Consider the following 15,434-nt stretch of genomic DNA (forward strand, 5'->3'; position numbering starts at 1 on the left):
CAGTCTATAAAATGTGAAAACTGCTCGTCACAATTTCCCAGAGATAAAAGATATCTTCAAATTGCTGCTTTTTTGTTTTTACTGCAACAGTCCAAAACCCAAGCGCTCTTCATTTACCATCATAAATGACTAAGAAAAGCATCAAATTTTTACATTAAAGAAGCTGGAACCAGTATAAATGACTGAAGTTGAATCAACTGATTATGGAAATAATCGTTAGAGCTCTACTTTGCAGTATCAGAGGGATATAAACAGAAAGGCTCAAGCAGATCTCCTGCTGGACTCTATGCTGGGCGAATCACCTGACAGCAGTACAGACTCCGGAAAAGTACGTGGCACACTTACTTACATCCCCACTCAGACACTGGTCACTCTGGTAAATATCGTTGATTTGTGATTTACATATCAGTTCCAGAGACCATTTTCTACCTAAGCACTGTAATTCACTTTAATTAACTTTAACTTAACCTGCATGTTCTACTCTGCTTCAGTGAGGCAGCCTGGTGGTTTCATACAACCAAGATCATATTTGCCCCTTTCTCAAATTCAAATGACATCTTTTGACTCTGCTTGTATCAAAATTGGTGTATCCGTCTGTTTCACGCTGGATTTCACTCTGTATGACTGCTCTAGAAAGAGGCCCTGGCTCTCTAATCTTTAAGACCTGGCATCAAAACTTCACATATGTTCATGACATTTGAACATTTTCTGCTAAAATAAGTCTCTGCTGCAAACTGCATACCATGACATCACATCATCTTTGTTTAAAAGCTACATATCTGACATGAAAACAAACACACCAAAACACACCAAATTCAGATCACGTCAGCTGCATCACCAGCAATAAAACTGCAGATTTTCATCCATCCAAGAGGGAAGCTCTAGACAAATATGCTCAACACACAAACAATGATGATGCACTTTTGGGACCAAGTGCACACTAGGGTGAGTATTAGGAACACATGAGCAGAGATGGAAAACAAAACAAAGATGAATGCAACAATACAGCCATTATCTATCATTTCATAATCATCGAATGGTGTCTGCATGGCTCTGAAGGGGAGACTGGTTTCCAATTATGCCACTGTCACTGTGCCACCTCACCAGCTGGGTGGGAGCGGCCTACTTCAGCACAACGGGACATTTAAGGGTATATACTCAGAGTAGAAGGAGTCTGATTCTGTCTCTTTTCTGCAAAAGCTAACAGGCTGGAATCACTGGAGAAACCGACAGTATTAACAGGAGCTGGCCTGAACGGTCCACTGTCCTTTCCTTGAAACCCGGCTGTCAGTGAAGCTCTTCTTTCATCGATTAGCTGTCTCTCTGCAGGAGGCTTTGAGGAGTGAGGCCCAGCTTCAGGAGGCACACTGGCTGATTGTCTCTCTCCCACCCTCCCTGTCTTTCTTTCTCTGATAGCTCAGCCGTTACAAAAGATGATATCATCCCTCTTCGCGCAGGCCTGAGGGTGCTGAAGACAGCCTCGTGTGTCTGTGTGCACCTGTGCAAAGGGTGTGATGCTTCATCTTTCGTTCTTTCTTTTTTTTTTTTTTTTGCAGAAAAGTGGACTGTGCATCAGCAAATCTCAGCGGAGGTGAGCCACACACAGACCAAAGATGTGCCCCCAAAAGCAGGCAGCAGCATCAGGAGTTTGTGTGGATCTGGGTCACGGTGCTCAAAGTGAAATGAGGCTGATAATTTATAGAAACGGAGAGTGACTGGGTCAGCAGATGTTGCCTGTTGACCTGCAGGTGTTTGCTAGGCCCGCGGGACTGACTGACAGGTGGCACCGGGCAATTAAGACACAGCTACGCATTTAAAATAATATCAATAAAATACATTTCTGCGACTCACCTCAGCGCCACTCGGACTGAGCTTTCATCCTGCCCCGTCGTCATGATTCCTCACAAAACAGTCGATAGAAAAACAACGAGCAACGGCGTATTTCTCTGCGTTGGCTGCTTGCCCTGGCAAAACAGCGAGGAAAAAAAGTGCGCAGGACCGAGCAACAGAGCTGCTCACCTCGACTTCAGCGCCGCCATTTAACATTTAAAAAAAGCAAAAATTATCTCAACTGAGTATTTTTCAACCATGATATCAGCGAGAAGGCGAGGCGGTGTGTCCGCATGTCGCGACTATGTGCGCCGCATCTCTGCGCAGTCCGGCCCGGATGCTTCAGCTCCGGCTCGAGCTCCACATGCAGACTGACGCCGCTGCCGCTGATAGGTGAGACATCCACGCGCGTCCACAAACATACACACACATACACACACACGTGAGGGACGCTTGATTCACGCGCCGCCTTGCCTCTCTCCGCTCCGTTTACGCACCGGGGAGGGAGCCGCAATGCGTCAGCAAGCCACGCCCTCTCCTGGGAAACGGCTGCGAGGTGACGTCATGACAAGGGTGTTATGAACCTTTTTGTCACACAGTCAGAAAAAACATTTTGATTTGGAAAAATAAATGATTAATTTAATTTAAACAAATGGGAATTATAATGAAATCAATCATTTCTTTTGTGTATACATTAAACTGTTTAAACTCCCAATTGTTACCAGTTAGAAATGTGTATGAGTGTTCATTTGTTACACCGTTTTGGATTAAAGTTGTTAATATCTTGAGTAGCTGGTCTGGTCTCTGCAGTTCCTCCCCCTGAGTCTTTTTCTGCTATCATGGTTGGTCTGGTCACAGCCTCCAGGACTATCTTAAAACTCTGGACCTGAAAATCTGGACTGCATCCTATGAGTCCATGCATAACAGACTAAAAGTACTGGGGAGGAGGAGACAACGCCCTGGGATTTCTTTTGACTCTAAAGCATGATTGGAAGTCATTATAGAACGTCAGTGAATGTGCTACACATGTAAGCCCTGTCACTTCCATAATATGTTCCTTTTTGTTGTTATTCTTTTTTAAAATGTACCGGTATTTGTTTTATCATACTTATTGTTCAATGTGATTGACGCCAAGATCCTAGAGGATGAGGAGCATGAATGCCTGTACCACTTGCCTTGATTTTGTACGCTAAACATTGTCAAAATGTAAAATTCAATACATATCTAAATAACAAAAGTAAGAGATGTCTGAGTTCCTAAAACACATGAAAACTGCCCTGCCAATTGTAATGTTTCCACATCACATTTTAATTGCTTAAACATCCATTAATTTTGTATAATCTTTTTACCTTATTGTAGTCTTATTGGAATTTCCGTCATCTTTGCCATGTGATTTCTGTTTTGTTCAACCTGTGATGTTAGACTGTTTTCCTTACTGTGACTGAACAAAAAGTACATCACGAAATGTGACCACAAAAAATCTCAACCATAGGTCCATTTACAGCTTATATTCAATTTAAAGAAACTGTGAAATGGTTTCCTTTGTTTCACTTTTCAGGGGGAAATAAAAGGTATTTCTGTCCTTGGTGATACAGTGAAATGAAGCCTGTTGAACTCAGGGCAAAGTGATCAAGATAATCTTCATTGTATGAAATGGGCACTCAAAAATATTTTATGACATACATACAGATATTGCTTGTACCATATTAAAGTAAGATTGTTTGTATATGAAATGTGGACTAGATGCTTGCAAACCTGTAGGTTAGTGGATCTAATGTATACTGAGGTCCTGAGTTACTCATTCAAGTGAACTTTCAGTGCCACCCTGTGGCTGTTGACCGTAACTACTGTGAAAGGGTGCTGGAGAGGTTTAAAGAAGGTTAAGTGGGAACTTGACATTAATTAAGGAAGTTTCCTTGGTATATAAGCAAAATGAAAACACCCAACTTTAGGCACATTTGATTATTTATTGATATTATCACAAATATCTCTGATTACACACACAAACACAAAAAAATACTTCTGATACATTTGAAATTAACTGACATCTTTGGGTTATAAGGTGGGGCAGGTGTTTGCTTTTTCTTTTAGTAGAAACCATTTATTTTGTTTGTTTCTCTTTTCTTGTTCCATCACTGTCGTCTGTAATGGAACTCAGTATTTTCTTATAAACAAACTATCTATTTGAGTGTGCCATGATCTCTTGGTGTATGATATGTACTATGTATTCTATAAATCATACTTCACAGATTTAAGTCATGTTATGTTTTTGTGGCTGTTGTTGGAGCTGCATGTGTTGTAAAACAAACAAAAAGAAAAAGTAGCAAAAGGCCATGGAACAAAGCCCAGGATACATGTTAAGAGTTGGATTTGTGTGTAAAGGCCTCCAGCACTCCACCCTACAACTTCCTGCTGGGCGATAATACCATCAATACAGGGGTCCCATTACAAGCCTATCAAGTTACCAGCACAGCAAGGCAGGCAAACTACAAGCTCACTAATGACTCAACACATGTCAGTGCACATTATAGTGAAGCCAAGCCAAAGACTGCATGCTGACTGGTTTCACGAGACACTGAACAGAACAATTTCAACACAGAAAATTTGTCCTGAACAGTGTAACCATGACAAAGTTTTCCTCCCATTCACTGCAGACCTACACTGTGTGAATCAATAGATCAATAACTTTCATGTTCACACTCAAAATTCATCAAACTCGGCTTGAGTAAAGCTTTTTCTTGCAAATACAGATTACAAAATAATTTGGGCGAATTGGACTGAAAACTTGCTGGCAGAAATGTCAGACAAGGTCATTTCAACCGCCCCCGAATGCTATCTGCATAGGAAAAACACAAAAGGTAGGAAAGAAAATTGTTTTTTAGGGCTATAATTATTATAGAATTAAGCATAGAGGGGTTAAGTGAAAATTAACAGGCGATGCTTTTGCTAATTCAAGCATCTCAAATATACAGATCCAGTTCTTTCATTTGTCATTTATGATAGTAAACAAAGTGAACTCACATCCCATTATGTGTTGGATAAAATGAGCGTTTTGATTGTCATAAAGTGCATTTTCCACTACTTTATGACTTTATTGTCATGGAAACAATGGCAGAACTTTAATTGCAAGTTAATTGATCATAAAATCAGCTCTCACAGTTTTTGTAATTTGGATGAAATGGCCCTTTAAACCCTTCTAAATATTTCCTTACAACAGCGTTAACACAGGAGCTATTTGTTGTTTAATTGCTTTTCGCTCTAACAGTACTCTGACATGGACTTATACATTAGATAGATATACAAATCTACAGCACACCCTCTGGCTCCCTGAATGTTAAGCGTCAAACAAAACCAGAGTATAAATGATAAGCACTGACAGACACAATGTCACGGTTGACCGCATGTCTTAAATGCGCGTGTGTTTATTTCCTAAATATCATATTGATGAATGGAATATGAGAGAAACGGAAAGTAATTTAATTTACAGCATGAGCATTTCATACACAAAATGCGTATACCATGTTGCAAAATGCACACACCTCATCTGTTATGATTCAAATGGTTTATGGGCTATAAACTGCTGACTTTTCAGACATCACTCTCGGTACACTCATCACTTTCGTTCCCCTGAGGATAAATAAGGTTGTACAAAATGGCTTACAATATCTGTGTTACAATACAAAAGTGATAAATCATTTTCCTCTCTGAATGTCTCGCACATGCTGGTAATCGAAAAGATTTACATTAATAGTGGCGGGATGTTATCACTACTTTCCTACTGCTCGTGAGTTTTCACAACAAATATGACATGATGTGAAAGAATGACAGATCTGCAACCACAAAATATGTAGTTATAAATATTGAAAAAAAGGTTTGTTCCCATAAAGATTAAGGTTTTTGTGTAATATCCAAATACACTCATCAGAAAACTCTTCAGGTTAAACATTCTTTAAAGCTCAGATTGTTCATCAAAAAAACATTAACGGCAACATTTCCATCTATCATCTATTTGCACAGGAATGTCAATTTCACAAAAGACAACTGCACCGGAAACCTTCTGAGGAAATCCTGTACAGTGCAAACAGGACCTTCTGGACAAATGTGATGTTAACTCTTTTGGACTACTTGGTCACCATTATCTGAGCTGCAAAAACAAATACATCAAATTTTAAGAATACTCAGCAGTGTTGTCTCATAGCAGAAAAGTTACTAGCACACTTAACACCTTGATACCGTACTTACAGTGATATAGGCTATGGCGTTGTCTGAATCCACTGCTCCGTACTGTGCTGGGCTGAACTCCGATCCTTGCTAGAAAATCAAAGGCTTGAGCAACTTGTTCTAGCAACCTGACATTATAAACATCTTGTTCTTTCAAAAGGCAAGACACCAGTTTGGTTTTTAAAGTGCAATCTCTCCCACTGTACATGTAATAGCAGCAACCCACAATCAACTGTTTTGTTTGACACCAGCACCGACTAAGAGATTAAACCCATGTTAGTAGTTTTTAGACAGGAATTAAACTACTGATTTTAAAGATTGTGCAGATATGCAGAAGTCTAAATAAGCCAAATAAATCAATGAGTATAGAGAATAGTAAATTATTTGAAAAAGTCCATGTTGTGGATCTAAAATCTTAATACATTTAAAACTTCAAATAATTAAGGCTCACATACAAACAACTTCTTGCTGGAATATCAAAAGTCTGAGTGTAGACACTGACACCTGTAAAGATTTCTTTACATTGTCTAATAGAATTATTCACAGCCAGGTCACTTGGTTCCTGAACTCACTGGAAAAAACGGCGACATTTAACTAAAATGCTACTTGCTGGGAAAACAAAAATCATTCCCCAGAGTTCATCTTTGATATCAGTAAGACACAGATGATCAATTTGTTGAATAAGAAAATTCCATGGAAGCATACCACCATTAGTTTCAGTTTCAGTTTCATATTATTTTGACATTCTATAGCTTTCCTGGAATATTGATTACTCCAGAAACACTGTTCCCATGAACCGTGTTTACCCAAGTCAAGACATGGGGAATGATGTGAAACAAGAGGACTGCTCCAAAAAAAAAAAAAGAAAAGTTGACCAAGTCCCAGCTGAGATAAAGGCAGACAAACAAAAACACAGAAGACTGCCGAAAGAATCATCTGAGCGAGAAGAAAGAGCCCATTTGAATTGACTCACTGAACAGCAGTAGAATTTTTTTGTTTATGTCTGATTGCAGCCACCAGAGGGCGTCATGATCAACTTTCCTCCCAACATCAGCAAACCCAAGGACAGAGTGGAGAGAGAAAATCTTCCCAGCCTACTCTACATCTGAGGCATCGCTTTCAGAGAGGAGGCGGTTGTTGCCTTTTACCCGGATGTAGTGGATGTGGCGATTGTCACTTGGTGAGGAGACTCCGCAGGAGCAGAGCTGACCAGTGAATAGGTTCTCGATTTCCTCCAGCTGCAGTCCCTGAGTCTCTGGGAGGCAGCCCTGGACGAATAGGAGGGCCAACACCACCAGGCCGGTGTACATGAAGAACGCCCCTGGTAGAGAGATTTACATGTACATTTACATTCTGAATTATGGCTGCTACTGTTAAACATATTTTCTGTTTGTTTATAAATGATATGTCTCTGATTCTGATATTGAATGGTAGTTAACGGACGAGCATTTATTGCTGCTTTGTCTTTAACTGTAGACCTCACAGTCACCTCAATACACAGCGAGATGATTCCAACAGTCTGTGACAAATGAATGGATTTCATTTAAAAAACATATTTTTTTACACTGAATGTACATTGTTTGTTTGGCCTCACGCTGCTTGTAATCAAAACTCAGTTTAAGTCCATCTCTTCTCCCTCGCCGCTGTTGCTATAAACAAATTGTTGTTTATGGCGACCACGCCTGGATATATAAAGAGTAAAAACAACATTTCTGGGCAAGACTAAAGAAAAAGCTGCAGGGAAATGCTTTCACTGACAACACATTCTTACATTTCTATTAACAATAGACACATATCAGACAGCAGAACAGGAATAAATCAGTACAAAGTGAACTAATTAACCAGGGCATTCTGGACGTGACTCACAAGCTGAGCTGTGACCAGCACAGAATTGTTTACTCTATAGTAAATTACGAAATGGGAACAATACATTTCCTCTTAAGCATTTTCAACTACACCTTCTACTCTGTAAACGTGGACCAAATTGAGAAAGACCTACATCGGAAAATGATTCCCTAGTTTGATTTGTTTCTTACCTGGCAAACAGTTAAAATCCTTCAAAAACACCATCCAAGAGCAAAGCAATGATCACAGATGAGACATTTTTGTGATAGAAGGTCTCACCTTACATGTAAAAGCAGTTCATGGTATGACGATGTATTAACCATCATCAGACCACCTGATGGAGTCTTACCGTAATAGGTCAGAAACTCAGCAACGTGAAGAAATGTCAGAGACACCAGGACGTTGAAGATCCAGTTGACCCCGGCTGAACAGGCATTGCCGGTGCTGCGGGCCCATAACGGGTAGATCTCTGAGTTCACTGTCCAAGGCATGGGGCCCATACCTAACACACAGAGGTGCTCTTTAATATTCACATACATAATATTTGAGCTACGTGGCAATATATTGTGTATTTGTCATTCTTTGTGATCGTAAACATAACAATTGTTGGCTTAGGTGTTTGTTAGCAGGGAGATGTTTTGCCATGTTAAAACACACGAAAGGATTCCATTTATTTGCTAACTTTTTGTGCATCAGCCAAAATGATTTGTGTCACAGCACGGGAAATGTCTCGTAAATGTATTGCATAAATATGATTACTTTAAAGCAAATACAATCTTTTTTAGATATGGAATCTAGCTTAATCCGATAGCTATCAGAGATGGTTTGGAAGATATTAAGAATAGAAATGACTTTTTTTTTTTAATTTGCTGGACGACTGTTAGATCTGAGATGCTTGAAAGACACTGAGAAAGAAGTTTCAGACCTGGAGCAAAGCATGCAAGGTAGAGGAGGAGGCCCATGAGGACGATCCAGGAGTAGGCTGTTGGACAGTAGTTATAGGCCCAGAACAGGCTGTCAGTTGCCTCTGTCTGGTTTGAACACCTGCATGAAAAAAAATGTTGCAAGAAATCAATGACAAGATTTCTCTAAAGGTTTTGCCTACTGACCTTTTTCAATTCAAATCCAGCAAAGGCAATCTTACTGCAGAGCAGATCAAAGGTGCTTTAACTGTGAGCAGATTTTAAAGTGGCAAGCATATGTTGATGAGCTTGTAATGACCCACATGAACTGGGTGTTTGTGAGTTTGTACCGTGACACACATGTTTTGAACCTCAACTATCTCTCACTGTCTCTCTCACACAGATAATGAGAGTCTAACCTTCCCCAGGAGGCGTGATCTGTGGACTTCTGATTGACAGGAACACAGGAGGCGTTGTACACCGTGGTGCCATTGTCACGATAGCAAAATCCACATGCCGGATCCAACATGCAGAATTCACAGGTCCTGGAGGACAGAGTGGAAAGTTAAACTTCTCATATACTAATACATCCCCGTCCAAACACACAGGGCGGTCACACTGTTTACTAAGCAATAAACAGGCACACATACCAGTGTCACAAGCCTCTGATAACACAAGGATAGTGAAGCTTTAAAAACAATGTTCACAGATGCAGGACGAACAATGGTTTTATTCGCAAGGATCGTTGGTCAAATTATCAAACAAGCAAATATGGGTACACCTCCAGGAGTCATGTTTAGCTAAATGTGAGTGCTGTTTATGTGTTTGATCATTTGTGTAGTTTGAAAAGCCTTAGGATATTCAGGACCTATGTACAGACAGATACAAATGGACACTGCCACGGGGAAAATTACAAAAGTTTACCCAGGAGCCACTTGTTACTTACATTATAAATTGTAAGTTCACAGTTGATTGAAGCAAAAAATTTGATGATTGATGATTGATTGAATGATTTTGAACTTACTACTACTCTTCAGACATCAAGTGTTAAAACCTAGTTATATTTCTTGTTAGCAATTTCCTACATTTCCTAGAATGCCTTACAGCAGCCCCTCGAAAAGGACTTCATGTATTTAGCTCTGGGTTGCTTGTAGGTGAAGAAAGTGATGGTAATGAGGAGGTGTGCAATCCTTGTTGAGAAAGAATGACTCATGTCCAGTATTTAACATGGAACATGACTGTAGCTGCTGGCAGTGTGGAAAGTGGTCTTTCAGATTCTTTTACACTTCATTTCTACTTTTGTAATGCAATAACTGCGAGACTAGAAAGAATCTTTCACTTTTCTGGGACTGAACAACTAAATCTGACATGTGTTGTTTAAGTGAGAAATATTTAAGAATCAGACCAAGACAATGCTGGAGTAGCAATATCTTGCCATGAAATTACATTGAATATATAAACCTGTTATCTGGATGTATAAGAAACATTTAAACAGACATCTCAAAATGGAAATTATGGAAAGGATTAAAATGGTGTGTTCTCTTACGAATATAGGTTGCAGGTTGAGTTCTGTGATCCCACTGGATGGAGGGTGACGGGCGGAGAATTCATGGCAGATAGCAAGAACCCGACTGCCAACAAGGCAAGACTCAGACCAGTACCTGCATTATAGAAAATAAACACACCACATAAAGCTCCGAAGAAGAATAATAATGTTGTCTGCATACATTGATGAATAATATTTAAATATTTTAATTGTGATTTAATCAACTCATCGCGGCACAAAGAAAAATAAATAAATATATATATATATATATATATATATATATATATATATATATATATATATATATATATATATATATATATATATATATATTATTACTATATAATAATAGTGTCAGTCACAGGTTGCCTTTAAAAATGACAAACAAGGGACAAACCTATAAGACTGCCCAGGGTCAGCTTCCTGCGGCCCACTCTCTCCACAAGCCAGACTCCAACCAAGGTGAACATGAAGTTGGTGGCAGAAGTTGCAGCAGCCAACCAGATTGCCAGTTTATCATCCCGCACCCCCGCCATCTGCAGAATAGTTGCACTGTAGTACCTAGATAAGAGAGCAGAGGCTCACTCAAAAGCCAAATCAATTTACGAATGTTGCCCTTTTTTTTGTTACCAGTTGTACAGGTCAGGAGCTTTTACAATGGTGGGAGATAAGATAATTATGTGGGAGCTTTTACAAGATAAATAGTGGACCTACATGACTGTGTTTATCCCAGACAGCTGCTGAAACATCTGGAGGCCGCAGCCAACGATGAGAGCCCTGCGAGTCGGACCGTGACGGAGGATCCTCAAAATAACAAGACCTCCTGCACAGCAAGCAGGAATAAAAACAATTGTTTGTACCAAACATGGTTTTGTTACATACAGGCAAAACTCATTTAGTCACTGCTGTTCACAGAAATCTTTCACCTCCACCCGCCTCTTTCTCCTCTTCCTCGATGCTGGTTTTGATGGTGTCATACTCCGAGTCAATGCTCTGGCCCCCTCTGATCCGGCTGAGAGCCTCACGGGCCTCTTGGCTGCGGCCCTTTTGGATAAGCCAGCGGGGGCTCTCTGGCAGGAAGAAGAAGCCGATGAACTGCAGCGCTGCTGGGACGATGGACAAACCCAGCATGTACCTATGGTATGGAGGGAACGAAGAAGAGAGAAGGGGAGAACAAATGCCACCACTTGATCAATGAGATTCACAAAGTGGGGGTCTGAATACTTTCAAATGTCTTGGAGGGGGTTGATTTCAAGCTGCATTGTCATGGATTGGGGAAGCAAAGACGCGTTTTTTAGGATCAGTTATATCTTGTTAAAACCAGATCCACTTGAGACCTTTTGCTTGCTCACAACTGAAAAAATACTCTTGTCAGTGCGCTCTGACCAACAATTTAACTGTTAGCTGACATATATACCAATCGAGTGTCAAAGACGAGTTTCAGCAGCTTTCTTCAGTCGTCTGTGTAATGTAACAGATAAACTCTTATTTCAATCAAATCAGCTTTCTACAAAAGCTGCATGATATTTTGCACTGTGTGTAATAGCCGTAACTGAAGCACTTTTACTGCTCTGCTAATTTACTGTTTTAACTACACAGCCTGTGTAGACATTTTGTTGATGAGCGCTGTAGGTGAAGTGCCTCTGAACTGGTTGGATGAGGAACTTTCACTCCAGTTTGTCTACTGAGTGGATGAGTGACGCCTCGTCCCTTTCCCCTCAGAGACCACGGATAAAGTAAAACTAAACAAAACCAAACTAAAGCTGGAAAAGTGTAGAGTGAAGAACCAATGCAAACCTCCAGCCGTCGTGACTCATGTAGCTGAAAGCTCCATCAATCACACTGGCAATGAGCTGGCCACCGGTGATGAAGAGGGAGTTGATAGTGACCAGCTGACCTCTCTGTTGAGGGGGGGAAACCTCAGCAATATATACGGGAACTGTCATAGAGGCAATGCCTGAGGGGGGAAAAACATTTTGATGTACACACTTCATGAAATCAGTCAGTCAATTGTCAAGACAAATTCTAATTCTGCTCTGTTACGTAATCCACAGTCCTATCCTTCTTTAAGGCAAACCCAAGCCAATAGCAGTACTGGAAAAGCAGGTCAGGTCACATGAGGTAAGAGGTGGCTTCGAGGAACTTTGTATCTGCTTGTAGCTTAGGTTAAAATGACTGGGTATGTTAATCTACAGAGCTGAGAAAAAGGGTGAGGCTTCTGGTCTGATTTCCATGACGAAAAGTAAAAAAGTGAAAACTGAGAACTGAGATGGTTTTTCATTCAACACAATATGCAAAGCTGCCGTGATTAACCTCAATGAAAAAATACAGCTAAAAGGAGAAAAAAAGTTTCCAGGTTTGGATAGAAAATATTCAATTTAAGAAAATATAAACACACTTTAGTGTCTCATCTGAATAGCTATATAGATAAACATGTACTACATACTCAGATTCCCTACTTCGAACATCAACTCACCTATGCCTAAACCAACAATGATTCTGCCCACGAGAAGCACCTCCTTGTCAGGGGCTACGCTCAAAACGATGCCACCGACAGTGAAGATGAAACTGGCCAGGATGATGCAGATCCTGCGCCCCAGCCACCCGTTCAAGGAGCCCCCACCTAGAGAAGAGAGGGCTGCAGCCCCAACTGTGCTGGAAACCAGCAGCTCCTGCCACAGGTTGCTCAGGTTCATCTCCTTCTTCAGGAGCAGCATAGCCCCGGAGACCACCCCAGTGTCATACCCGAAGAGAAATCCTCCAAGGGCGGAGAAAAATGACAACAGATAGACAAATCCCGTTGTCGGGGCATCTTGGTCCAGGAGGTCCCCACCAGTGGCAGAGTCCCTCGATGGATGTCCAATGAGACTCTGCTCTCCATCATCCCGTGCTTTCGGTCTCCTGCTGCCCATAAGGTTTCCCATGTGCTTCAAGCTGTATTCATCGTGGCTGCTGGACATAGGGGACACCAGGAGTCAGGCTCAAGCCAGGCTTTACAAGCACCTTCTGTTCTTACTTCTTTACTAATAAGGAACTGTCATTTGTTGTTAAAAACACCCTCAAATCATGGCAGACGCGAGAACAAGTAGACCCAGGGGAGAAGACAACACGTCGATGTGTAACTTTGAGCTAATTTGCTTGCTAATATAGCTAACGATAACGTCTCATATTACGTCCCTGTGGTTGACTATGCACACGTTTCTGTCATCGCAGCAGATTTCAGTGTCATATCATGACAGATATTTGCCTAAAGACCGCAGTAAAATGGCTTAAATCAGACTTCGTACCAGACAGTTTGGCACTGACAGCTACAACTCTGCACAGGACGCGTCCATGTTTGCGTGACGTCACCGTCGGTGCAAAAGGAAGGAAAAGAAGAAAGAAAGTTGTCAAACGGCCACGTTACTGACAAGTGAGCGAGGCATACCTTAGAATAGTCACAGCATGCTTCAATTTTTATTTTTTATTGAATCCTTCATATTGTTATATAACAAATGTATACATAAATAACACCAGATATGAACTGTTTTTCTCCCCAGTCTACTTATGATTTGATTGCTATACTTTAACATATCCATATAAATGTACACTACTGTTCATACTGTATACATACTATCTGACCTATAGTGCATTCATATTTACACCACTGTCTATACTGCACATATCTGTTCATTAGAGCATACACTCATATCTCAAGCTGTTTACTATCAAACTGCATTACTATTAATCCCTGCATTGCATATCTTTCTGTTAATACTGTACTAGCTACCTTAATGTATTCATATAATAATATGGTGTTGTAACTGTTCTTACTCTATATATTTTCATGTATTCATATCTTTCTCCTTCTGTTTATTCATACAGCACGTGCATTACTTTGCACTATGGTTACCTCTTCAACTACATGTCATTGTTTCAGTAACTGTGCACAATACAGTTGAACCTAATCTAATGGCTGACCCCTGTCTTCTGTGGTAGTGAAAGGAAATTTGGGCCAATTATGGGATAATCATGTGCCCCAGGCCATTGGAAATATCTTGACTGAACAAGCATCATTAACATTTCCGTAACAAGATTGTCATGTATCAAACGTTTTTTTTCTTCTTCTTCCGCTTTGTTTTTGTTTGAGGGTTTTCATTATCTTTTCACAATGAAATAATGTACATTTTAAAATGTGGACCTAATCTGATTGGATCACAGTACTGTCCACAGCGGGTCAGTCATATCTCATTACGCAAGCATCTGATCTGAAAATATGGGCTAATGGAGTACGCGTTCTGGTTTAATATATTCATATAGACTAAACGACACTAAAAACTAGCCTTTACCTAACTATAGGAATAAATGAAAGAACAGTGACACAAATAGTCCCATTCATACTCTGTCATCTAGTTTCTGCCCACACACATTTTCCTCACGAACCTCTCGTTTGTCCCTGAACAGCCTCACTCACGGTATAAAACGTCAACATCACACGCACACAATGTCTGTACCGAAATAGATGTTATTTGCGCAAATTACTCACAACTATACCTCCAAGGAGCGTATAATGGAGCAGCTGCAGCGGCGGAGTCCTCGTCAACAAACGGGAAGTTTGTCTGATGGCTCGGATCATCGCTCACTCACATGATCCTGCAGCAGGAGAACAGCGACACGCCCATTTACATTGTACAGACCAGTTTACCTGTCCTTTGACTTTATCTCCGCCAAGCAGACAGCAGTTTTTACCACATCAGCCTCATCAAATAGCAGGTAGGCTAATTGCTTTGATCGAAGTGGCTGTTAAGGCTGCAGGCTACAGAAGCCTAAACTACGAGGAAAATATTAGAGGAAAAAAATGCTTTCACATCAGCTGTTCTTTCATCCCCCTTGAAGACTTAACAATGATTTAGGAATCTGGGGTTTCTTTGGGACGTAAAGGGCTTAATTCCCTTCTTTTTTCCTGAAAGAAGATTGATGAGCTGCTGTCTTTTTATTTGATATTCAGTCAAATGCTTGTGCTGCTTGTTTGCGATTTCCATTTTTGACAAATCCAGCAGACATTCAGTGCAAAAATAATACAAGGAACGGTGAATTCACTTTGAATGTAC

At 40.5% G+C, this 15,434-nt stretch overlaps 2 protein-coding genes across 16 annotated transcripts in view; both read right to left on the reverse strand.

Moving 5' to 3' along the window:
* The window catches only part of kif21a (kinesin family member 21A), a 50,680-nt gene extending 48,256 nt beyond the window's left edge, over positions 1 to 2,424 (reverse strand). For 2 of the 7 annotated variants that reach the window (XM_037107559.1, XM_037107558.1), the window contains exon 1: positions 1,852 to 2,424. In XM_037107559.1, coding sequence (XP_036963454.1) covers positions 1,852 to 1,895 — 44 coding nt within the window. In that variant the 5' untranslated portion in view covers positions 1,896 to 2,424. The remainder of the gene's footprint in view (positions 1 to 1,851) is intronic. The other 5 variants (XM_037107564.1, XM_037107563.1, XM_037107560.1 and 2 more) reach the window with 4 other exon arrangements.
* Positions 2,425 to 5,286: 2,862 nt separating this feature from the next.
* On the reverse strand, positions 5,287 to 15,008 carry LOC119024625 (proton myo-inositol cotransporter-like). Of its 9 annotated transcripts, none has more exons than XM_037107570.1 (12): positions 14,878 to 15,008; positions 12,821 to 13,296; positions 12,142 to 12,301; positions 11,271 to 11,479; positions 11,059 to 11,167; positions 10,742 to 10,905; positions 10,345 to 10,459; positions 9,218 to 9,343; positions 8,822 to 8,940; positions 8,246 to 8,398; positions 7,200 to 7,372; positions 5,287 to 6,141 (listed from the first exon to the last, which is right to left on the reverse strand). In XM_037107570.1, the coding sequence occupies exons 2-12, from the start codon at positions 13,266 to 13,268 to the stop codon at positions 6,049 to 6,051; spliced, it is 1,869 nt and encodes a 622-aa protein (XP_036963465.1). In that variant the 5' UTR covers positions 13,269 to 13,296; positions 14,878 to 15,008; the 3' UTR covers positions 5,287 to 6,048. The 9 variants fall into 9 exon arrangements, with proteins under 9 accessions (XP_036963465.1, XP_036963468.1, XP_036963467.1 ...); XM_037107573.1 differs by having other exon boundaries at positions 12,821 to 13,293; positions 14,878 to 15,006; XM_037107572.1 differs by having other exon boundaries at positions 14,870 to 14,982.
* Between the last annotated feature and the right edge of the window lie 426 nt (positions 15,009 to 15,434).

Source organism: Acanthopagrus latus, chromosome 8 (genome assembly GCF_904848185.1).
Source record: "Acanthopagrus latus isolate v.2019 chromosome 8, fAcaLat1.1, whole genome shotgun sequence".
Classification (NCBI taxonomy): Eukaryota; Metazoa; Chordata; class Actinopteri; order Spariformes; family Sparidae; genus Acanthopagrus; species Acanthopagrus latus.